Genomic DNA, 25316 nt, shown 5'->3' on the forward strand with positions numbered 1-25316 from the left:
TGGAAAAGGGTTATCAGATTAAGATGAAAGATCATACCTTGACATTACTTGATACTCATGGAGCTATAATTACAAAGGTAACCATGACAAAGAATAGAATGTTTTTGTTAAACATAGAGACTTGTCTTTGGCATATGAGACTTGAACATGTAAACTTTGATAGCTTGAAGATGACGGCATAAAAAGAGATGTTGAAGGGTCTACCACCTATTATACATCCAAATTAGTTGTGCGAAAGATATTTAGTAGACAAACAATTCCACAAAAGCTTTCCAAATGAGTTTACATATAGAGTAAGTCAACCTCTACAAAAGATACATGCAAACGTATGTGGTTCTATTCAACCATGCTTATTTGGTGAAAATCTGCATTATTTACTTTTTATTGATGATTATAGTAGAAAAACATGGGTATACTTCTTAAAAAAAAGTCTAATGTATTTAATTATTTTAAAAAATTTAAAACATTAATTGAAAAAGAAAGTGATTATCTATAAAATCACTTATAACATATATGAGGGATGAATTTTGTTTTAATGAGTTTAATTAGTTTTATGAAGGTCAGGGTATAAAGAGACTCTTAATAGTGCCTCGATCACCACAACAAATAGTGTGGTAGAGATAAAGAATAGAAGCATCTTCAACATGGCGATAAGCATGCTCAAAACCAAGAAGATGCCAAATGAGTTTTGGGTTTTAGCTAGAGATTGTCTTGTTTACTTGTCAAATAGATGTCTTACAAAATACTTGAATTGCATACTCCACAAGAAGCATGGAATGGAACAAAGTCAAGTTTTACTCACTTGAAAGTGTTTGAAAGCATTGGTTATGTGCATGTAAATGATCAAGTAAAGATCAAACTAGATGACAAGAGCAAAAAGATGATCTTTGTGGGCTATGATCAAAAGTCCAAAGGATACAAGCTTTATAATTCCAATGAAAAAAAAGACGATGATTAATAGAGATGTAAAATTTGATGAAGAATGAGTATGGGATTGAAAGGTAAATGATGGTGAGAACTATGATTTTTTATCAGTTCTTAATGAAGAGAATGAGAGATATGAAGATCATCAAGAACCTATAGCTACACCTTTATAATCACCAATGAACTCAACTTTATCTTTATCTTTCTTTTCTAGTGGAAGTTCCAGTAATGGCAGCTCACATAGTCCACCAAGAAAGATGAGGAGCCTTGATGACTTATAAGAGGTAACTAACCCTATTAATGATAATGTAACACTATATTGTCATCATGCTATATGTGATCCTATAGTGTTTGAAGAAGCAGTAAAGGATGAAAAATGGAGAATTACTATGGATAAGGAGATTGTATCGATTGAGAAGAATGACACATGAAAATTGATTTCTAGAAAAAAAAAAAGAAGAAGTTAATAGGTGTCAAGTGGATCTACAAAAAAAAAAAAAAAAGGCTAAAGGAGAAATGAAGAGGTACAAGGAAAGGTTAGTGGAAAAAAGGTTATAGTCAAAAGCATGAGATTGACTATGATAAAGTGTTTGCTCTAGTTGTTAGATCAAAGACTATTAGATTAATCATTGTCACAACAACTCAACATAATTGGAAGATCTAGCAAATGGATGTCAAGTCATCCTTTCTAATTGTTTTTTTTTTAAGAAAAGGTCTACATTGAACAACTTATGAGTTATGAAGTGAAGGGACATAAAAAAAGGTTTTTAAGTTAAACAAAGCCTTGTATGAATTAAAGCAAGCTCCAAGGATTTGGTATAATAGTATTGATGATTATTTCTTAAAGAACAGATTTGTAAAATGTCCCTATGAATATGTTGTCTATATAATAAGAGCATCCACATACAAACAATTAAATGAGTTGGTCGACCAGTTCAGAAACAGTCGACTAGTTAAGTTGGCATAATACGTTTACTGTTCAGATTAATATTTTCTTTGAGTAGTTTAATTTCTTATTTATCCAGGACTTGAGACCTATAAATAGGCTTGTAATCAAAAGCATAATTTAGTGTTCTTCAAGAGGAATACATAGGAGAAAACATTTAATAAGATTGTTTTTCTCTCAAATCTTCTTCTTGTTCTTTAGTTTTACTTATTTTTTTTTGTTATTCATAAACACCTACAACACCTAGTTTTCTCCCAGCACCTTACATTTTTTTAACTAAAAATGTTTGTCGCTCATATATTTGTTTTTATGTTCTCAAATACAATATATATACATATCTATATATTATTAAAAAAATTCATCTATAATATTTTTTTCAGATACAAATTTCAAAGAAAGTTGAAATATGGAATATGGACCACATGGTGTTATACTTAATTTTGAATAATCATTACATATCAGCTTACAAATCAGAAAATTAATAAATTAGTTTTTTTTAGAGGATAGAGACTTGTATTTATAAATTACCAAACATACCAAAAATTTGGTTTGAATAATATATATCTGATTTCCATTATATTAAATTTCTCTTCTAAACTAATTTATCTTTAAACCTTTATAATCTCTTTTCACCTCAAATTAGGAGTGCAGTCGTAATGGAGATTGGCAAAAATTCAAAAAATATTTTTTGTTTTAAATTTTTTTTATGTTTTTGGATCATTTTGATGTATTGATATCAAAAATAAATTTTAAAAAATAATTTATATATATTATTTTGATGCATTTCTAAATTAAAAAATATTTTAAAAAACAATTGTTACTACAATTTCAAACATTCTATTTATATAATCATTTCATTGTCGGTCCAAAACATGCCATCTATGGTATCTTTAACTATCTTGTTTATGTAGCCCTATGTTATTTTGTTATAAGACTAGATGTAGGTAATTAAGTTGAATATCTTCAATTTAATAACGTTTAGCACTTTTTTCTCCATCCAGTCTCTATCAAGTTAACATATTTAGTACTTTATATATATATATATATATATATATATATATATATATATAAAAGTTAACATATATATATAATGATGCTATTTCTCAAATATATTTTATTTTTAAAAAGAAAAAGAAGAGTCTTGGTCATTAAAGAGTGGATAATTGGTAAAATCTATTAGCGTGATATATCTTAAATATCAATAGTTGATATTATAGGATAAATCAATAAACTTATTTGGGTAATAGGATTATAATTGATCATGCTTCATTAATTAATTATAATCTCTTGTGGACATGAGATAGAGACGATCATTTCACATATTTTAATGAATGGATAAATAATTGATTATGTTCCATGATTTTATCATTAATTTTAAATTCAATAATCTAGACCCAAATATAAATTAATAGTAGTAAATGTTTTTACTTTTTGAAAAAAAAAAAACAGTTTACATGTTCAAAAATCATTAATTTTACATGAAATTAATTTAAAAAAATAAAGAATTGAAATGTTATTATTATGAAATTAAAAAACAATGTCAAGAATGGGATTCGAACCCATGCCCTTTCGGACCAGTACCTGAAACTGGCGCCTTAGACCAACTCGGCCATCTTGACATTTGTTGTGAGGCTTCGTGGTGCTTTTAATTTATTAAATTATAAATTAAATGGGCTGAGCAGCTTCAAGCCAATCCAACCTTCTTGGTGACATGCGCTCGTAGCCCATATCTCAAAACCAACTTGGTTAAGAGTTTTTAATTTACTTGATTTTTGGTAGGGGAAATTGATCCATATTAACTCCGAAAATAAAATCTTAAAATAATATTTAAAAAAATATATATATATTCTTTCATTAAACCAGCACAAACCAAGCCTCACTGCATTATGTTATTAAAGACCTGTTTAAAAATGTTGCAACTATTATATTTAAAAATATTTTTTGTTTTAAAATGTATTAAAATAATATAAAAAATTAATTTTAAATAAATAGCATTTTAGCCCAAAACATCCAATAGTTCATGATCTTATAACACAGCATACAGCAGCTCAACAAAGCAAACCTAATTATAACTCTTTAAAATTCCTGAATAGTCAAATCAAACATTGAGGTCTTCACCTCGAAAATATGTTCTCTCCTGTACTTCACAAGTTTTTTTTCGTGCGATCAATCATTTATGTTGGAGGATTCTTGAATGTTTTTTTATTTTAAATTGTATTAAAATAATATTTATTTTATTTTTTAAAATTTATTTTTAATATCAAGAAATTAAAATAATTTTAAAATATTAATTTAAAATAAAAATAAATAAATTTTAATTAAAAAAATTCAACATCACGCAATCTAAGAGAGGAAATATATGGAAGGTGGGGTCCTTCTTTCTTTGGATTGTAGCTATACCTAACCAGAAGCTCGTATAACCCTTCTGCTAATGCCTTAAATGCTAGAGAATTGACAATGCAATATCAATACCATAAATTAGGTATAGTATATCTGTCAAGAGTTTTTTTTTTTTAATTCTTTTTTTCCATTTTTGTTTTCTGCATTCAAATTCAAATTCATGATGATAAAATAGAGTATATTCGTTTATTGATGGAGGTAGGGATGTAATGAAGGGTGAATTTCGGTTCAAATAATTTGATTTTTTTATTTGTAAAATCAGAAATCAAAACCAAAACCTAACAGAACTTATTTTTAAAATATTTCAATTAAAATTATCTGGAATTTGCAGAAAATCATTTGATTCGGTTTACTTTAAATTAATTTTATGAATATTTGAATAATTCAGTCAATTTCATCATTTCTAGAGTGAGTGTATAACTTATTAGGGTTTCAGTGAAAACAAGATAGAAAATTAAAAGATATCTTGACAGTAATGGTTCACATTTATGTCTATGGCCCGCTTTATGCTTTTCAAGAATTCTTATAATTTGCTTGTTTAGCAGTGATGGTAATATTAATGGCGACATGTTGATAGGAAAGGCTCACCATGTAAAATTAATGTCTTCAAAATAGGGTCTCGAAAGGGTTTAGAATCACTAAATTATTGGATCAACCTTAGGGTTTCGGGTCAATCTGGATACTTCATTTCAGTTTTTTAAAATTCCTTCAAGTTTTTACCTAATCGATATTAGACCAGATTAATCAAATTACGAGTCAGTCCATTGAATCACTTAAATTGATAGAATTAATATTAAAATCAATTCAAAATAAATATTAATTTGAGATGAATTCTGTATCGTGGGTTATTACAAGGGAATGAATTTAATAATTATGGAGTTTTCATGGAACATGATTCAAAATGATACTATTAATTTTGATTTTTTTTAATGGTTATTGTATTATTGAATTCGTTTTTATACATCAAAAAAATATATATTTATCCAATCCAAGCTAATTCTCTATTAAATAGGACAAAGGTATCCATAAAAGATTTATTTCTAGTTTATTGCAAAGTACACTCAATTGCACACATTTTGTTTGAAAATCTAAAAATGGTTGAGGTTGTTACATCAAAACATACATGAGTTCTGGTATGTTTGGCAGTGTGGTAGTGGTTGTTTTTCAAATAACTTTTCGTGTTGAAATATATATCAATGATATTTTTTTATTTTTTAAAAATTATTTTTAATATTAACACATTAAAACGATTCAAAATATCTAGAAAGTGTTTGATCTAAACACATGTTGTATGATCCATGTTTATGGTTCATCAATATGTTTTTTGACAAAATATGCACGAAGATTAAGATCTTGTTAGGTCTTTTCTTGTTTCTTCTAGTCCTGTCAAATCACATTAGGGCTATGATGTGAATGCTATAAGATTGTCTCATTAGTGAAAAACATTATAATCTATTTATATTTATATTTATAGTGAATGCTATAAAAATATATAATTTTTTAAAAAATATATTTATATTTTAATTAACAGTAACATGCATGTGAGTAGGGGAATAATGACTTCACCTCGTCAATTCATTATTATTAATTTCTTAAAAAAATATTAGATATATTAGAAGTTGTATTTTATTATGTTATTAATATATAAAACTCATTATAAAAAATTATTTTTTAAGACAAGAGAGAGAATGAGCATATTTAATACTCAAATTCCTCAAAATTAAAGAAAATCAAACTTGATTAAAAAAACCCAAAATAGTTTTGGATATTTTTATCAACCATGCTCAAATCAAAATTGCACTAGATAAATAATTTATTTGTATAATCTCATGAACTCTTTTTTTTCTTCACCATACAACTCTAATCAAAACGGCACTAGATTAACAAAAGTTACAAATATTATATATTTATTTATTTATTTATTTTGGAGAATAATATTCACAATCAAATAATAATATTCTTTTATGGTGAAAAAATGGGTGTATTTATCATATATTCAATGAAAAAAATTATATATTTTTAAAGAAATTTAACTACCGAAGTCAAAATTTATAATTTATTTATTAATGACACTAATTAAATGGAAATATATTATCTTTCTGAAAAATCATTAACATGACTCGAACTTAAAATCTCAAATAGATTGGATATTCTTAAGTCAACATTTACACATTAAAATTAAATTCATCTCTATTTATCACATTATTATTATAATTAGCTCATTAATTACATGGCCTAAACGGCTAAAACTAGACATAGACAGACACTCTGAACAAAAAAAAAAGAAAAAGAAAAAAAAAGCCCCCCCCCCTCTCTCTGCCTGTCTCCTGCCGCGACTCTCTGTCGTTTGCTTCTCTTTCTAAAATCGCTTGATTTTTCAAGTAAACGAACGCCATTGTTAAATAATTTATTTTTCTTAATATCCCACCAGATCCATTTCGCTATTCAATTTCGTGATTTGATCTTCGGAAGCCATAAAAAAGGTACTTTTTTCTTATTCTCTTTGTTGGCTCTTTTTTTGTTCAATGTTAATTTTTGCTGTGCTTCATTAATTAGTAGTTGCTTAAAGAATTTAGGATTCTTCATTTTTTGTAAAGTTTCCATCTGGGGTCTCAATACAAATCGAAAACGTGGTGGAAAATCGTATTTTTGATGTTATTACATGATCTGTAATTTGTTGTAATGTTGTTTTTTGGGTTCAACTTGGTCTAATCCTTAATGGATTTTTGTTTAAATTTAAGGTGATCGTGTTTACAGCTTAGTTTTGCATGTTTTGTTTTGCTGTAATGACTGCTTTTGTTGACTATGAACATCACTGTGCATAAAAATGTTGACTTTATGTGCAGCTTGTAGTGCTTATTGTTTACAATTTGACAGGATTGGAAAAAATCACGGCGCTTGTCTGTGGAGTCTTTAACATTGAAATTACTTGTCTATGTAGTCTTTAAAGGTTGATTGAGTGGAATTTTTGTTTTGGATTTCTTACAATGTTTTGAGTTTTAAAGTTGTTGGGTTGTGTGCTTCTTTTTTAATATGTAGTTATCGGCCTCTGTAGTCCAGAGGTTTTCTTTCTTCCTTGCTCTACCTTATGGATCTTAGGCTTGTCTAGTGCATAATTGTATGGTTAATGAGATCATCAAGCTTTGATTGTACACAATGACAATTGGTTCATTTGTGCTAGCCATGTATTTATGGCTTCAGACGAATGGAAGCAGTAAGTTTTTGTAGAGCAATAATGCAAATAATTCTATGGCTATTTAGAAAACATAATGCAGAAGAGAAGTAGGTACCAGGAGACAGTAACCTTTGAGTGACGAGTAACAAGAGTATCCTTAGGTTTCTTCAGGGAAGAATTGCAACTTGTCCAAAAAGATGACATTAATTTTCTCTTTTGATTTGAATTTTTTTTTACCCGTTTTCTTCTGATTTCCATGTCATATCTGTGGTTAATATGGTGTTACGAGATCATAATGTGTTAACTCCATGAAATTTTTTTTGGGTAGATTGCTAGAAGGATCTGGCCACAACTGTGTGGTCCTGTGGTGAGCTTAGAAGCACGAAACAGGAGGTGAGATGCAGTTGGATTAATATAGAGGGAGAAAGGCTGTTAATGGAGTCAAACAAGGGATAGAGGAGAAAGGAACCCCTTGTTATGAAAAAAATTATGGCCAATAGAGTTAGCTTAATGCCAGAAGAGAAAGTGTTGCTTTAAATTCTCTAGCTTCTGGCTCCATTACACTTGATCTTCTTCTCTTTACTTTCTTTTTATAGGGGTACATTATCTTAAACTATGATAAATTAGATGCTGATGCTTTCTTGATATTGCAGGGACTGTAATTCTGATTTTGAAGAGCAATACTGGATTCCACTAAGAAAAAGCATCTGGTAGAATTACACAAGTGGCAGGAAGCAGAGGATGGAGTAGATGTTACTACTTACTACACTTTCATGAGGCCCGCCAACTTTAGCTTCAGAAGATAGATATTTCCTTGGGTGCCAACATGTTCTATTTAATTACTTAACTGTTGCCCTTGTCCTGTTATATTCCTTCCCTGCCTTTCAAGTTTCCTTTGTATTCTGCCCTCATTTTTGGATATTCTAATTCCATTTCCTCGTCTTGTATAGGGGAGCTTTTGATCCTCCTTAGGTAAATATATAAGCTCCCCAGAAAAGATCTGCACTTCAGAAGGCTAGTCATTATTGATATGCTTCTGTAGATTGGCAATTCTGTAAAAGCTGAAAGATGGCCTTTTACTCTGAGGATGACAAAGCAGATGATTACCTTTTTAAGATTGTTTTAATTGGTGACTCGGCTGTTGGGAAATCAAATTTGCTTGCAAGATTTGCTAGAAATGAATTTTACCCTAGTTCAAAGTCAACAATAGGGGTAGAGTTCCAAACCCAAAAGATGGATATTAATGGAAAGGAAATTAAAGCACAGATCTGGGACACAGCAGGTCAGGAGAGATTTCGGGCTGTAACTTCTGCATACTACAGAGGTGCAGTTGGAGCTCTACTGGTTTATGACATCAGCAGGCGCCAAACATTTGACAGCATTGGCAAATGGCTTAACGAACTTCATAGTAAGTTTCATAACAACATTGGCTGAATATTTGGATCTTGTTATCTTTCCTGTACAGATTGATGTTTGGTTTGACCACTATTTGGTGATAGTCCTTCTGTAAAATTATGATTATGACGAGCTTTGCATACTGATTTGTTGTTTGAACCTCTATGCCTACAACAGTTATTTTGGTACTTTTCCGTTCAAATGGAAGATTGATTTTTGATTGGTTTTCATTTGCGCAGCTCATTCTGACATGAATGTAGTAACAATTCTTGTCGGGAATAAATCTGATCTCAAGGATGCCAGAGAGGTATCGACAGCAGAAGGCAAGGCCTTGGCAGAGGCGCAGGGTTTGTTCTTCATGGAAACTTCAGCGCTCGATTCCTCCAATGTTGCTGCTGCCTTTCAGACAGTTGTTAAAGAGATCTACAATATATTAAGCCGGAAAGTTATGATGTCGCAAGAACTCAATAAACCAGGTGCTCCCGAGCTGGGAAATGGGAAGACCGTGGTTTTAAAGGGAGATGGGGATCAAGAAGGCAATGCAGGGACTAAAAAAGGATGGTGTTGTTCATCTTAGCAATCAAACGATGCCCAATTACTTCTTTTTGCTTGTTTCTTTCTCCATAGCCTGAATTTGCCACTCATGTTCCATCCCAACTTCTTCTCCATCTGTTCAGTTCCCTCGTTTTGGTCTATCTAGCAGAATGCTTTTTACTTGCTCCTCTAAGCTAATGATGGTTCAAGAAGTTAAACTGAAGTAGCGAATGTAAATGGCAAAAGAATTACTACATCATACATGACAGCTCTTGTCTTCAATTTTTTATTCGTGACCTAAACCTTGGTTTCATGACATGATTTAGCTCTTGTTGTCTTAGTGGATTTTGGTTAAATTTTATTTTTAAAAAAAAAATTAATATTTTTTATATATTTTCAAATCGTTTTAATATTAAAAAATAAAAAATATTATCTTAATTTAATTTTTTAATAAAAATCATTTTAAAACACTGCAATTCTCATGTGTAATAAATACATGACAACTCTTGTTTTGGGCTTGGTCCGTTTTTATGTGCGTTCGACATTTCAGTACCTGGTTTCATATCAAAGAAATATCGGTCTCGTGCTTGGTTGCTTTATGACTTGGTTAGAAAAAGAAAAATATCGTTTTTTGAAAATAAAATTATTAACTCTATAAAATTTATTAACTCAATGATTCGAGAAAAAATCTAATAAACTCTAAAAACAAGTGTGGTGAAATTTATATTTTTGAAAAAAAAACAAAATAATTATTTAAAAAAAAAATGTCCGAGGACGGTTCCGTCTTCGTGGAACATAATTTTTCAACTGCTCACGCTGCCAATCAACGAGTCAGAGAAAGAATATTCCAAACGACGGCGTATGTTAAGCAGATCAGAGCGCACTCATTAAACGACACGTCGTCAAGTCCCTTCCCTTTTATATACAACACAACTGCAGTTATTTCTCTAGCCACGCCTGCCTGAATCATTTTTTCTTAAAAAAGATTAAAAAAATGGGGAGATTATACATAGAGACGGTGCAGAATAGCGGCGGAGAAGGAGGAGGAGAAGGAAGAGTAAGGAAGATCTTCAAGTGCAAGTGGTGTAAAGTTGAATTCGCTTCTTATTACGATATCCTCTCCAAAGATTTTCAAGGCCGCTTTGGCCGTGCTTATCTCTTCAGAAACGTGTATGTCTTCTCCTCTCCTCTCCATTATTATTTTTTTAATTATTTGGATGATTTTTAATTATTTATTTTAAAAAATATTAATAAATTGATGATATGGGGGATGCAGGGTGAATATTTCGCTCGGACCCAGCGAAGAGCGATTGCTAGTGAGTGGATGGCATACCGTTTGTGATATTTATTGTACTTCTTGCCAGCAAATTTTAGGTTGGAAATATGTGAGTATTTTTTAATTCATGTTCATTTTATTTTATTTATATTTCACTAGGCTGTGATTAAGCTGTTGATCAGTATTAATTTATGGATTCTTAGTTGATTGATTTTAATGGAATCAAGAGAGATACTTGCCAGCAGCATTTGATCATGGGGAGGTTGATGCAGGAACAGTCTGTCAGTTGCTTCCAAAAGCTTAGACGGATGGTCTTGGGCAAATTTATTCTCATATCCCACTAGATCTTAGTTGGAAATTAAATGGGCGTTTTGTGTGGGTTATCTTATCGTGGATCCTTAGTGGTTTTGTGCGGGCTGCCTATTATGGGTTATCTTATTGTGGATCCTTAACGCCTTTGTGCGGGCTGCCTATCGTTTGTCCCAACACCTAGGATTTCCATACCAAGAGGAAGAGGATGCTCAGGCATAAGAAGTAATGGCCTAGGTTTGTTTTGATTTTCAAAATAAAATCTTCTTTAATAGCAATCCCCATCACCTCCATGGATAGGTAGCAATGCATGATAAAATGTGGTTTGATAGAGAATGTATGTATTTATATATCTTTGTAAGACAATTTCTCATTTGGTTGATGATAATGCACCTCAGAATTCAGATTCCGCGAGTTATGTTTCGGGAGCCCTGTTTTTCTTGCATTGATCCTTGCTGATGGTAATGATTGTAGGAGAAAGCTTATGAAGAGAGCCAGAAGTACAAGGAAGGGATGTACATTTTGGAAAAGGAACGGATGTTGAAGGAGGGCTGGTGATGTTTTGAAAAGTAAGCATAGAGTTATTGGTAAGCATTAGTAAGAAATAGGATTTGTAAGAGGGGCATTTAACTGCTGCATCTTTGAGTAATTTCTTGGATTTTTGAACAACTCGATACTAGAACATGTAATTTGAACTCCGAATTATCTATCAATGAACACTCTTATTGTGTTTGTATCACTTTCTTGTTTTTCTTTGCCTTTAATATTTGTGTTTCAGGTTAAAGTTGTAGAGTTCATTCAGTGTAATTTGTGACATCTAAAGACATAGAACATGGTTGTTAATCCCACCAAAATCCATCCAAGCAAGAGCAAGATATATGGAATGGAATGCAGGTTGGGCTTCTATCTTGAAAATTGCCCTCCAAACTATTCCTGTCCTATAGTTTTTACTAGTCACGGTGACAGCAGTGGGCGGGATCAAAAGTCAATTTCAGCTATGGGTTTGAAAACGTGGCCTGTATGTTTAATAAATTTAATTAATAATTATATGTGATAATAAATGGTGAAAAAAGTCAGTGATGATAAACAAAGACTGTACCGGGATGTTAAGCAATAGATACAGATAAAAAAAACATGATCTCAAGTTGTATCATGCTATTTAACATTTTTATTTAATTGACAATTTTTTTTTGAAAAATAAAATAAAATTTTGAATCGAAAGCCGTTGGCTTGGCATGACTTACTCAACTCAATGGATCCAAATATGATTTCATTGACTCATTTAACACTCGATACATCTCAAAAAAAATAAAATTCAAGTTGTTATTGTTTTAACCTCTATCTAACCTAATTAGGCTTAAATGTGAAATGATGAATTATTCAAGGTTAAAAAGTTTTTTAAAAAAATTGAGAGTGAAATGAAAATACAACGATATATTAGATTGATTAAGGTTAATTTGTGAAATTTATGACCAACTTTATCAAACTGTAATAACCTTACAAAAAAGAATATAAAAACAAACTGTAAATGTAAACCTCAAGTTATAATTTTTCTAGGTTAGTATAAAATACAAGAAATTAACTCGATAGTAAAGTGGACTAAATTAAAAAAAAAAAAAACTTAATCATGATAAAAATGGTTAAATTAATGAAATGAAAAGATTGTAGATGACTAAATTGAAAGAAAGAAAAATTTTATGGGGACAAAATAAATATGTATAAGGAGGTTAATGTGTAAATAACAAAAGATTAGGGGTTAATGTACAAATGATTAAAAAAAAGTGAGGGTTAAAGTGAAATTAACACAAGGATGGCTCTATTAATATCCTTCTATTCTTTCTCTCTTGCCATGGACTTGTAAGAACAAGAGAGGGGTTAGAGTTCTTTGATTTCTTATTCTCATTTCTTGATGAAATCTTCACCAAAAGGTTAACTTAGAGTGATTAAAAGAGTCAATAAAAAATTAAAAAGAGATATTTGGGTTGTCTAGAGAGTTTAAAGAGCAGCTAGAGAGAAGACATATTGATGACATAAAACTTAGGCAGATAAATCTTTGTTGTCCACTGTTGGATTATGATGAGTTATGGGTATGTTGTTTAACTCAATGTCGTATACATTCTCATAGGGGGGACTTTCAATATTAGTCTCAATTGGAGAGATATCACCGAAAGAAAATTTCTGGAAAAAAACACTTATGAAGAGTCTCATTCGCTGACCATTTTCTCCTCCTTCCACCATTGGATTGGGCTAAAATGTGGATATGTTGTTTGTCAGGATGTGATCAAAATCCAAAAGGGTGGAGAGCAGAAAAAAACACTCCGAACAAAAAATCTTCTTGAATCGTAGGTCTATAATTTTTAGATTAGTTAGGTTAAACCTCATTTTCTAGTAATGTAACTGTTGGATGAAGATGATATTTGAATATGTTATGCTTATTATGATAACATATGATTTGACCGTTGGGAGTGTCTTGAATATTATTCTTATGTTAGTTATGGTTATTTAAAACGGCTGGCAGAATTGGTTCTATGTGAACCTGAAACGAGCTAGCCGTTTTGAGAAACGGCCAAACCAATTCAAAAAATGATCAAATTATTTCTCAAAATGGTGAGATTGTTTTGGCTGCTGTCTAATTTTGACTTAATTATGTGTTGTGGTCTTTTCTTAGGTTTCTTTGGTTCTTTTGAGGTGGTTACAAACAGAATTTGAAATGTTGTTTTTCATGAAAGATGTAGGTATAGATGTTACCTTTCAAATGGAACTAACCTTGCTTAATTTGGAGTTGTATAGCTCCATATATGATCCATAAACTGAGTGAAGGTCTAAATCAACGAAAATCTAGACATGTCTCGTATGCTACTATGATTGTTTAATTTGAACCTTAAAGAGATTTAATTTGGAGTTAATTTCTCTATAAAGATTGTAGGTGTAAATGCTATCTTTCAAATGTAATTGACCTTGATTTAATTAGAGCTATGTAACTCTAGATATGGCTTAAAAACTGAAGGGATGTCAAAATTAATCCTTGCTGAACAGATTTCATTAAGTATGATAACAGGTAAATCTAGGTATGTTAAAGGCAAAACTGAGTTTCTTGCCCTTCAGTAAAGTTATAAAAAAAATCTCGAGTCAACTTAGGTTAACCTGTCAAACTTATAACTTGGATCATGAGATCAAGATAATCTCATGGAAAGTAAATCAACAAAAATTACAAAACTCAATTCTCAACTAACTCACTTTTAAAGAATAAAATTGAGAAAAAAAAAATCAATACAAAAGAGTAAAAAAAAAAATGAGTCTAGGCAATTCATATTAACTTGTCAAACTCACAATTTGGGTTGTAAGATTGTGATAATTTAATAGAAAGTAAACTGAGAAAAATTACAAAACCTTATTTTCAACAAACCTAGCGTTAAAGGATGAAATTGAAAAAAAAAAAAAAACTAAATCCATGAGACCAGAAAAACTCCATAAAAAACAAGTTGAAAAAAAGTTACATAGACCAATTCTCAAACAATCTAATATTAAATGATAAAATTTTTAAAAAAATAACTAAAAAAAAAAAGAAGATTTGGTTGTTAAAGGATGAAATTGAAAATTGATCATTGGGCTCAGGCAGTGATGAAATCTTGGGAACTATCAAATAATCATTGTCCAAAGGAAAAAAAAAAATGACTTGGGGAGTTGTGTGAGAATGTTCACCATATTGGGGAGGTGCGTGCAACTTTCTCCAAGCTTTGATTGCGATCTTTCTTGGTACAATTAGAATTGTCTTGACAGGGGCTTCCTCTTAGAGCAGTGCATGGTGATGAAGTTATCTCTAATATGGCTCTGATGATCCATTTTTCTTTCCTTTCTTTTTTTCTCTCATCCTTTTTGTTTTTGCACTTATTTTATTTTCTTGTTCTCTTCAGGCATGAAAAAGAAATGCATTTTTTTTTCTAATAACAAATTAGATCCCTGCATCTTTAATTTTTTCTCAAGTAACAAAAATACCTTTTCTTATATAAAATCGAGGATAAACCAAATGTCAAGGTGCATCATGGCCACTCTAAATATCCTATAACAAGCCAAGCAAAACAATTACTTAGGCTCCAATGTGAAACAACTAACTATTCAATAATAAAATTTTAAAAATATTTAAGGGTTAAATGAAAAAAATGCAAAGCCTTCAAAGAAAAAAATATAGTATGGTGGTTCATAGTGTTTTACGAGGAGCCATTATGAGAATTATTTTTTTATAAAATATAATATAATTATAATATTATCAAAGCTATGATCGGGAGGTGTCTTAAGTTATTTGTAAGATCATCAATCGTTCAAAATATATATATATATATAAATAAATAAATAAAAAGAGGCTATTAGAATTACAAAATTGAGATAAGATTAGATTATCAAACCAAAATTATACAGACATGATTATAAGTTTATAAAAAAATATATAGTCTTTATTAGTACCTACCAACATATATAATCTTTATTGAAAGCTAAACGTCATGCATGGAGCTTTTTGTCTTGGTTTTAGCAGTAAGAATACTGTTTTTGAGCTATATATATATCTTTCATGGTTTAATTAATGGAGTTAAACTCTCATGTATATCCAAGTGAACCCTAATTTCCACAGAGATAAATATTTACCTGCGTATAAACTAGAGGTCAGGCAAGATGATAGCTATTGAAATGCGATATATTTTCTCACACTCTAGTTTTAAACTAGCCATCTACAGTACGTAATAATGCAATCATTACACAAAAATGGCGTATTCATATAATAATAATAATAATAATCTCACAGCCTGCTTTAAATAATAACGTGGAGAGCAAATCCACCTAGCAATGAAGCTAATCCTCCAATGATAGAAAGGTATAAATCTATATAAATAGTCGTTTACATCAATATTACCAACGTAAAAATTGTGATGAATTCATCGGAGGATTTTTTAAAAAGATGATCATTATATATATCCTTTTCTTGATTTTTGTTGTTTTTAATTAAAGTATTCTAGCAAGCCAGGAATTCTCAATAAAAATTGTGATTTGACTAGAGATTTTGATCATAAATCAATTGTTTGCACGGTAGGTCATCACCTATAAAATATAAATTGCATAAAATACTTGGAAGATATTGTCTTAAAAAGCATTAAAACACCAATAAAACTTTAATTATCAACTAAAATCCCATTGTTTTAACTTTTTAATTAAAACAATTATCCATATACATTATAATAATTATAAAAAAAATAAAAATATTCTTTTTTTCTTCTATTCTTGCAAGAAAGATGTGGAATTGTTTTATATCAACATATGTTACAAAAAAATATATTTCTAATTTTAAACATGCAGGTAAATAAATAGATGAAGTTTTTAAAAAAATTATTATTATTATATATATATATATATATATATATATATATATATATATATATAGTTTTTATTTCAATGCAAGTATATAAAATCTACTTATATGTTTTAAAAATAAAACAGACTGAAAATATCAAGTTTTATATAAAATTATCCATGGTATTTTTAAAAAATATATTTTAATTTAATAAATACCAATAACATTTACTTTAAAATAATTTAAAACAACCTATTAGAAATAATAATAATAAAAATATTATAAAATAATAAAATAACACGCATGCAGAGCATATGCCAAAAACTTAGTATTATAAAAATAAGTATAAAGAATGATGTGCAGTTTACATGACGGCATGTATACTTTGCCCTAATTTAGGGAATAAGTTCAAAACGACCTTGGTTTAGGAATTAACTAGCTAGTTGTGCCGTGCTTTGTTGCTGCAGGTGGGAGCAAAATAATATGTAGGTATTGCTGATGCATGCTAAATTATTAAAATAACTGAGATTACATAACAAAAAATAAATGCATGTGTTTACGTAAACAGAGAAATTAACATATGCATTAAAATAATAGTTTTTTTAAGTCATGTTATTTTTATTTCATTCAAACCTAAGTCGATGTGATTCAAGGTGATATTTTTTTAAGATTAACACGGTAACATATGAGACTAATCTTGAGCACCCTAAGTTAATCATCAAATCCGCAACCCAAGCATAAATACGATCATATTGCGCTAACTCGGTGGGCTAGCTATCTCTTTCCTTTTTTCTTTTCTTTTCCCCTCCCAATATCAAGCCTTCATTGAACTTGAGTTTGATGATATTCGAGATTAAATTGAATAATTATTAGGGAAGTATGGACTAAATTGAAAGAAGAGGTCTTAAGTTAAGGTGGAATTAAAATCATAACTCAATTGAGAAGTTATTATAGATTTAGGGACTAAAGTGAACAAAGAGGAAAAAAAAAGGCTAGCGTGTGCAAAACACAAACAAGAGAATGAAAGGTGGCATCACACTTTGAGCGGTATATGAGGCCTCATACAACCTTTAAAATGAGCTTCTTTGATGTTGTTGGTATTTTTGCATCGTCATTGTTCTTTCAAGGTGGGTCATGTCTAAAATGGAGGTCTATTATGGCTAGGACGATTATTTTTTCTTCTCTTTTTTCTTTTTTATTTTTCTTTTCCTTCCCTTGTTTCCCACACATGAAATTTTTTCTCCTTGAACGAAAAGTGACTTTTTTTTTTTGTTTTTTTGTTAATTTTCAATTGTAATCTCTTTAGTTCTGTTGTTTGAAAACAAAAAAATCAAAATAACTTTTCACAAAAGTGAGTGTTAATTCAAAATCAGTTTTCTTTTTCAAGGTAAAAACCCCATATTAATTTAAGTGAATCAAACTATAAATTCAGATCTTAAAATCAACGAAATGTGGAATGACGTCCTAATAAAAAAAAAAGACAAAGAAAAGAAAAGATGAAAAAAGAAAAAAAGAAAAGAAAAGAAGAAGCAAACAGTGAGTCTACAGTAAATAAAACAGTAAAACACCTAGTTAAATTAGTGTTTTGTAAGGATTAGGGTTTTATTATATAAATTAATAGGAAAAGGAGAAAAAATTTCTAGGTCTGTTTCCTACCGCCCACAAGCTGCATATATATACCTAGCTATTTCTCTATCCACAATTACTAAAGCAAAAACCTTGAGCATGGAGATCTTGAAGGATGGACAAAGAGACTGGACTCAGGTTCCTGCCGATATTCTAGAGTACATAGCAAGCAAGGTAAGTGTGGCTGGCTATCATCGATTTTTGTTGTTTTGCACTGCATGGAGACGCACAACATCAATGAGACCTCCTTTTTCTCATCTTCCATGGTTAATGCTCTCCAATGATAGAAATAAGAAAACTCGTGGATTTTTTTGTATTCATGATTCAAAATTCTACCAAATCCCATTACCAAGAGTGGTGCGTCGTAGTTGGTGTGCTAGATCATCTTATGGTTGGTTTATAATGGCTCATAAAACTCGAGGAGATTTCTTGTTTAATCCTTTTTCTGGTGTTAGGATTCCATTACCAACCCATTATAACCAACCTTACTCTTTTGTACGACCTGCCTCTAATCCGTATTTTATGACTAAAGCTATCCTATCTTCAGAACCCACGCCAGAGAATATTGCTGCCGGTCATTGCTTGGTTGCTGCGCTTTTTGAGGTAGATAGTTTAGGTATTTGTCGACCAGGAGACCACGCATGGACCTGCTTTACGATTAGGTCCCTTATGGCGAGGGCGAGGGCCAGGAAGAGGAGGAGGAGGAGGAGGAAGGCGAGGGTGATGATCAAGAAGAGGGAGAGGGAGAGGAAGAGAGGAGGAGGAGGAGGAGGAGGAAGGCGAGGGTGAAGATCAAGAAGAGGGAGAGGAGGAGGAGGATGGGGGATGTGCATGTGGATATCCCATTAATAAAGGTGAATTTAATAAAAAAGATGATGAAGATGATTCAGAACTGGAGGAGTATGAGTCAATTAAAGGAGATTATGAAGATGTCCAAGAGATAAATGATGATGGGCAGGCTGAGGAGGATGACAATGAGGAGGAGATAGAGGAGGGCTTGGATGATGAAGATGAAACGGTAACAATAATCACTGATATCACATTTTATAGAGGAAAATTATATGCCATGTCATATTATAATGCAATTTATATATGTGACGAGGGCAAGGGATGGTAGTATTGCATGGAGGAGATTAGACACATTACCTTTGAACCTAAAGAAGAAAGAGAGAGGGCGTTGTGATTTCAGGTATTTAGTAGAATCTAATAATGGTGAGCTTTTAATGGTTGTAAGAGTAAGGGATCATGGATTTACCATACAGTTCATAGTTTTTAAGCTTGATGATGAAACAAGTGATCCTGCTAAATGGGTTAGGCTGGAAAACATAGGCAATCAGATTATATTCCTGGGAAGAAATCACACCAAATGTGTTCCTGCCATTGATTTTCCAGGCTTTGAAGGGAACTGTGTCTATTACTCATGTGACCTATGGAACCATTTTCGTGTGCTTCCTATGGATCAACGTGACTATGCAGACATGGGAGTATACGGTTTAGGAAGAAGAGGTAAAGAGGAGTTTTTCCCGGAAAATTATGGAGCCTTCATGCCGAATTCAGAGCATTCATTCAAGTATCCACCTATATGGATTACACCAAATCCATGGTAAGAAGAGAGTGGGCTGTTGAAGGAGAGGGCCGGAGATGTTTTGAAATTGGTTTTAGAAGAACCAGATATATTAGGCCTTAATGATGGTCCATCCGACATTGATAATGATTCTATGCTAATATATCTGCCATTGATAACAGAAAAGTTGAATGCTTGCTGAACTTTGCTAGCATAATGTAAGTTCTTTTCTTTTTCTCAAAATATTTTACACTCTTTGCCTCTGAGAAGTTGGATTGCCTCTGATTTACTAGAGGTTTAACTGAAATTTCCTCCTCGGATAAGAAGGACAAGAACAACTCAACAATTTATTTGTTTCCCCCCTTTTTACATGAACTTGTAAGTTTTATTTGTCGTTGGTTGCTGCCAAATGGATTCAGCAACTCATGAGAAGCTCACCGAACCTGCAACGAAGAGATGATTCAGCTTTCATCATCATACATATATATGATCAAGATGAATCTGTAGGTGGAAGGGAAATTGATTGAATGCTTCTCTTCGGCATGATCAATTTGCTCTTAGCACTATTTCCATGGCCATGTGATATAATTTTCGGCATGTATTATAAAAAAGACAGATTCATAAGAGGTAAAAATATATTTAGTTGGGGAAGAAATTTAAAAGTGTTTGGTTGGAGGTAAAAAGACAAAATATTTTTTTTTACCACCTCATCATATAATAATAATAATAATATAATGTTATATCATTCTTAAAAAATATATATATATACAACGTTGTACTAATTTGGATAGTTGCACGTGATTTTCTTCAGATGTGGAATTACTTTAAGCGTGATATAATCACATAATCGAATAAGTTGTATATCCTAAGTCTAGTTAGATAGGTAAAGCATATTTATAAAGCCCAATCCAGAAATTAACATCCAAGGCTTGGATTGCAAGCTAATCTTTGTCAATTTAATTTATTTTTTTTTTTTAAAAAAAAAGGGTTTTTTCACCAACTCCTTCTAGGTCACCAAATTGACCCATATTCTCCTGTTTCCTAGTTTTGGCTTCTAAAACACTTCGAAGATCACTAGTACAATTGACTTAAAATTAATTTTTCTAGAGGAATCTTTTGAAATAAGCCAGGTTATTACTCACAGCAATCACAAAATTATAAACAACTATCAAGCCAAGATTTTCCATACTAGTTATCGTACACAATAAAAAAACCCTGAAAAAGAAAAAGAAAAATGAAGAGTTGACCCAAAAACAATACTAACAAGAAGAAGAAAACCCCAAAAATAATGCTAAAAAATTGTTTCCTTTTTTAATATAGCTCTCACCAAAGATGCATCATACAATCATGTTGAGTATACCCCACAATGTGATTTTACATCTTAATAAAATTCCAAGAAAGAAAACCTATATTAGAAAAATCTCAAAAGCTCAAACCATACACAGATTTCCTTGTGACTGCTCTATATGATGAGCAAAGTTGAAACATGATCATCTGGACAAGAAACATGTACGAAATTCACTTCACCGTCACCTATATCATAATCATCCTATGCAGCAATTCCTGAAACAGATGAAAATCAAGAAGACCATGTCAGTTCCATAGAGAATAGTGTTGCTAGTGTAAGGTTTTCCAAGAAAAGAATTTAATCAGCCTTGGTTACATGTACCAACCAAGTTGAAAGTAAGAACTAAGTGATAAAGAAGTACGGACTCAGACAATCTCCATCAGATAATTTGCACATGATAATCTGGATAAAGTGAATGTATCGAGTAACGTTCAGCAAAGCGCCAAGAAATTCGTCTCATGGGTTATTTTTATTCCTACACTTTTCTGAAACAGGATGAAATGCAATTTTCAGGACTGCAGGTAAAGATCAAGTACATGTTCAAGTATTTCGGCAATTATTGAAACAAGTGGTACATTTGAAACACATTTACTTCATACATGGCAATTAAGGAATATGTAAGCCAACCAAAATGACCACATTCCTAATGATCAATATTCATATCAATGACAGTGAGAATAGTTGTTGAATCAATTAATCAGAACAGTCCGTCGTGATGTTGGAGAGTTGGAGTACTACTATACAGTTGCAATGGGGAAATCCACTGCAAGAGACTAATGCAATTATATTCTGCAATTTTGCCTATGTTAATCATATTCTCCCGAGTTATGAAAGCTTGGTAATAATATAAAATGTAATGTTGTATGAAGATAGGCAGCGTGGTGATCAGAGAAGAAATCAACAAAAAGAAGGGGCAAAACACTTACCTCTATTTGATTGTCTATTAGCAACACTATAGCCACCAACATAACCAGCAGAATTTTTAGTCATAACATCAGAAGTTGCATTTCCAAGCCCAAAACCAAATGAGCCAGACACATCCAGTTCCGAAGGTGAAGATTGCCAGGTATTATCCCCGTATAATGAGCCCTTCTCATAAAAGTCTGCATAAGCCCCATCATAACCACCATTAGATGCAGCATGAGATGATGCTGGTGCAACACCTGTCCTACTGTTCCTTCCATACCCTACCCCTTCTAGACCAATATCAAAATCTCCACCACCAAAGCTAAGATTACTGCTATTGACTGCGCGAACTCCTCCACCTTGTTCAGAATTAGCAGAGGAACCCCAAAGTGCTCCCATACTGCTAAAAGAACCCATTCCTGAGCTCCCAGTTCCAGAACTCATAAAAGAACTGGAGTTTGTGGTGTTAGAAGCATGATTAATACTTCCATTTCCCCATAAAGAGTGGGCAATTGGATTTAAGACAGAACTACTTCCTCCATTGCCTCCACTAAATCCAATGGGGTTGCTGTACCTGCTTGCATTTCCACTATATGAAGGACTTACTCGTCCATAGCCAGCATTAGAACTGATGTTTGAATTTCCCCCATAAACTGGGTTCAACACCTGCTCAAAATTCAATCCCATCCCATAACCACTACCAAATGGAGAAAAGTTACTCCGCCCAGCAGTAACAGGACTAAACCTGCCATCCATTCTAACGCCATACCCTCCAACAAAACTTGGATTGTATCCCTGAGTGTAACCATTGAGGAAGCTACTGACTCTACTAGGACTATAGTTAAACCCCCCTAACTGGTTCCTAGCTGGTCCTGGAGATAACTCTTTGGGGACAGCCCGCTTGACCTCAACCATTTTACCGTTGAGTTCATGAAAGGTTTTGTGCAATACTCTATCCACTGCTTCCTCTGAATCGTAGGTGATGAATCCAAAACCTCTTGGCCTTTGAGTGTTGTGATCATACATGACCACCACATCTGTAATCACCCCAAACTGATCAAAGTACTTCCTAAAGTCACTCTCTGTAACTGTAGATGCTAAACCTCCTACAAATATCTTCTTTGTTCGGGCAGGGCCAGGTGAACCATTAACGCTGCTACTGTTTTTGTTCAGGGTGTTCTGATCCTCTCTAGGAACTGCCTTCTTTGCCTCAACCTGAATGGAAAGATTGATTAGGACTATGAAAGTTTACATAAGTAATAGTCCAATGTTTCATAACTCCTTAAAAAAATGATGAAGAAAAACATTTTCTGCTTGTCAAATGTAAGCAATGGGCACTTGGAATTGAGAAACTGGTCAAAATTTTTAACTCCGCTCTTTTCCTAACGATGTTGCAAGATTTTGCATTCCTCAGAATGCTCTGTTTGTATAGAAAGCAGGTACTTGCATGAGAACTGGGACAGTATATCGACAAATTTCATCTCTTTACTTTGTAAAATTTTTCGTTCATATTGCATATTATTTACAGCAGTCATAACTTTTCCACAGCACAACAAATTATCAAAACAAGTATCTAGCAGAGACTCGACTTTATTGTAGATAAGCTTCTCCTCCCTCATTTTTTTTATCAGCTTCAATTTTTGCACCAATGTTTTTTTCCCATTATCATCAGCGATTGATGAGGCATTAATTACAGTTTGTCTTTTTTATATCCTCCAATCAACCTCACTCTCATGGAAGCCATTTCTCATATCCCTAAGCATGTGTACTTTTATTCTAAAATAAAATTTTCTGAACCATCTAGCAGTGCTAATAATGGAATATTCGTATCATGCTGTGAAATTCTAATCTCCGATTGCTGTTTAAGTTTGCCAAGAGAAAAAAATGAACTATAACATCGAGTAATGCCACCTAGCTTTCTAAATATTTAAGCTCTGAGCCTTAACTGAATTGTTCAATATTGACACACAGAACAAAAAAATTCCCCATCTACCTCCCAAGGAAAAGAAAATGTTTATTTGTTTAGACATTACACGGAACAATCAACAATCCATTGTTGTCATCTACTCTACACCATCATAGATTCACGAAGATGAAATTTATTTTTCTCATAGCATAGAAATTTATGATGATCAGATTAAACCAGTAGTAAATCAGTACCGGTCAAAATCCAAATTATTGAGAATTAAAACGTAACAACTTACATTTCTACCATCTATAAGGTGCTTTTCCATCACAACTCTCTCAGCAACAGCAGGGTCTGCGAAAACAACAAAACCAAATCCTCGAGCACGACCCGTGGCCCGATCCTTCATTATGACAGCTTCTAAAACTTCCCCAAAAGCCCGGAAATACTCCTTAAGACGGTCTTCGTTCGTGTCCCATGAAATCCCACCAATGAACAACTTTCCAAGCTCCATTTCCATTCTACACACAAATCCCAACAACAAAGTCACCAACAAGCATTAAAAAAAAAATCAAAACATAAAACTAATAATCTCATCAAAAAATAAATCATCTCCAATCCTATACCAATCAAACACCAGATCTTAATTCTAACACAGAATTGGACACCACTACAGCAAAATACAATCCAATATTCACTGCCACAAAACATCTAAGTCAGCATAGAACACAATACTATGTTAATAAAAACAATCAAACACATGATGTCGTAATGCAGATTAAACAAAGAAAAACAATACCTTGTCAAAAATACAAAGCAAAGCTTGGATATTTACAACAAAAGGTCACTCTTGGATTTAATCCAAAAGTAGAAACAACCTTTGAGCAATCAAATATCAATCAAAAGCAATCCAGGAATCCTGACAAACAAACAGAAAGATACCAACTTTGATAAGAAAATGAGTACAAGATCCAAAACCCAGAATTCATTACAAAAAAGATTGCTTTTTTTATTGGAAATTTACCAGAAAAAAAAGAAAGAAGAACCCAGATAGGAAACTGAAAGAATCTAAGATCTGCGAGGAGACATAACAATAAGAGAGGGTGAGAGAGACCCTTTCTTTTTTGCTCTCTCTCCTCCCTCTTTCTCTCTTTGCAAGTTACTGTTGTCGTTGTTGTTGATGATTAAAATTTATCAAAGAAAGACACAAAGACAGAGAGAGAAAATGGGTTTGTTTCCAACAACAAAAAAATGGGTACCTAAGTTTGTGTCTTGTGTGTGTGTGTGTATATATATATATATAGCGAAAGATAGAGAGAGGTTTGGCTATCCTCTCGTGTAAGAAAGTTACAAAGGAGACGATGGGGAGGATGGTGACTTTCCAAATTTTGATTTAAACAACTAAAAGAATTAAATTTTGCCACCTTTACCTTTTTCTTTAATTATTATTATTATTAGTAAGTTTTCACCATTGTACTTTCAAGCCTTTTTCAATTAGGACCCTGCTGTTTTGGGGTTAACTTATTTGTTTTTGTAAATTTTTAGCAAGTTTTTTTGCGTGCGTGAGTGAAAAAAATTTTAGGGTTGGTAAATTGCTTGAGCCTTGAGGTGAGGTGTTTCTTTAGGTTATATTTGGTATTTCAGTGTTGCCCTAAAAGTATGATTT

At 32.0% G+C, this 25316-nt stretch overlaps 3 protein-coding genes and 1 non-coding gene across 15 annotated transcripts; 2 read left to right on the top strand and 2 right to left on the bottom strand.

Annotated features, from left to right (window-relative positions):
* Positions 1-3408: 3408 nt before the first annotated feature.
* On the bottom strand, positions 3409-3489 carry TRNAL-CAG (transfer RNA leucine (anticodon CAG)). The gene has a single exon. It is a non-coding gene; the product is annotated as a tRNA-Leu (tRNA).
* A 3043-nt stretch (positions 3490-6532) lies between these two features.
* On the top strand, positions 6533-9692 carry LOC7463689 (ras-related protein RABA5a). 5 transcript variants are annotated; one of them, XM_024604564.2, is made up of 4 exons: positions 6538-6753; positions 7774-7838; positions 8099-8853; positions 9080-9692. In XM_024604564.2, exons 3-4 carry the CDS (start codon positions 8514-8516, stop codon positions 9415-9417), a joined length of 678 nt encoding a protein of 225 aa, XP_024460332.1. In that variant the 5' UTR covers positions 6538-6753; positions 7774-7838; positions 8099-8513; the 3' UTR covers positions 9418-9692. The 5 variants fall into 5 exon arrangements, with proteins under 5 accessions (XP_024460333.1, XP_024460332.1, XP_002307897.1 ...); XM_002307861.4 differs by lacking the exon at positions 6538-6753 and adding an exon at positions 7254-7484; XM_024604565.2 differs by lacking the exon at positions 7774-7838 and having other exon boundaries at positions 6533-6753.
* A 530-nt stretch (positions 9693-10222) lies between these two features.
* LOC7458518 (putative yippee-like protein Os10g0369500) lies at positions 10223-11698 on the top strand. 2 transcript variants are annotated; one of them, XM_052454197.1, is made up of 3 exons: positions 10223-10544; positions 10651-10759; positions 11358-11492. In XM_052454197.1, the coding sequence occupies exons 1-3, from the start codon at positions 10369-10371 to the stop codon at positions 11406-11408; spliced, it is 336 nt and encodes a 111-aa protein (XP_052310157.1). In that variant the 5' UTR covers positions 10223-10368; the 3' UTR covers positions 11409-11492. The 2 variants fall into 2 exon arrangements, with proteins under 2 accessions (XP_052310157.1, XP_024460335.1); XM_024604567.2 differs by having other exon boundaries at positions 10306-10544; positions 11434-11698.
* Positions 11699-20776: 9078 nt separating this feature from the next.
* On the bottom strand, positions 20777-25008 carry LOC7458520 (heterogeneous nuclear ribonucleoprotein 1). 7 transcript variants are annotated; one of them, XR_008059478.1, is made up of 7 exons: positions 24675-25008; positions 24450-24569; positions 24277-24347; positions 23949-24171; positions 21765-22959; positions 21204-21323; positions 20878-21053 (listed from the first exon to the last, which is right to left on the bottom strand). XR_008059478.1 is itself a non-coding variant. In XM_052453863.1 (6 exons), the coding sequence occupies exons 4-6, from the start codon at positions 24168-24170 to the stop codon at positions 21040-21042; spliced, it is 1431 nt and encodes a 476-aa protein (XP_052309823.1). In that variant the 5' UTR covers position 24171; positions 24277-24347; positions 24450-24569; positions 24675-25005; the 3' UTR covers positions 20777-21039. The 7 variants fall into 7 exon arrangements, 3 of the variants coding, with proteins under 3 accessions (XP_052309823.1, XP_002308799.1, XP_052309824.1); XM_052453863.1 differs by lacking the exon at positions 21204-21323 and having other exon boundaries at positions 20777-21053; positions 24675-25005; XR_002982569.2 differs by lacking the exon at positions 24277-24347 and having other exon boundaries at positions 24675-25007.
* Between the last annotated feature and the right edge of the window lie 308 nt (positions 25009-25316).

This window comes from Populus trichocarpa, chromosome 6, assembly GCF_000002775.5.
Source record: "Populus trichocarpa isolate Nisqually-1 chromosome 6, P.trichocarpa_v4.1, whole genome shotgun sequence".
Lineage (NCBI taxonomy): Eukaryota > Viridiplantae > Streptophyta > Magnoliopsida > Malpighiales > Salicaceae > Populus > Populus trichocarpa.

Bases quoted from the DNA above. Each gene is read 5' to 3' on its own strand.
- LOC7463689 (XM_024604565.2), top strand. From the start codon at position 8,514: ATGGCCTTTTACTCTGAGGATGACAAAGCAGATGATTACCTTTTTAAG. The intron at 8,854-9,079 runs GTAAGTTTCATA...TCATTTGCGCAG, and splicing joins ATGGCTTAACGAACTTCATA to CTCATTCTGACATGAATGTA.
- LOC7458518 (XM_024604567.2), top strand. From the start codon at position 10,369: ATGGGGAGATTATACATAGAGACGGTGCAGAATAGCGGCGGAGAAGGA. The intron at 10,545-10,650 runs GTATGTCTTCTC...TGGGGGATGCAG, and splicing joins GCTTATCTCTTCAGAAACGT to GGTGAATATTTCGCTCGGAC. The intron at 10,760-11,433 runs GTGAGTATTTTT...TAATGATTGTAG, and splicing joins AAATTTTAGGTTGGAAATAT to GAGAAAGCTTATGAAGAGAG.
- LOC7458520 (XM_052453864.1), bottom strand. From the start codon at position 24,170: ATGGAAATGGAGCTTGGAAAGTTGTTCATTGGTGGGATTTCATGGGAC. The intron at 22,960-23,948 runs GTAAGTTGTTAC...CTTTCCATTCAG, and splicing joins ACCTTATAGATGGTAGAAAT to GTTGAGGCAAAGAAGGCAGT.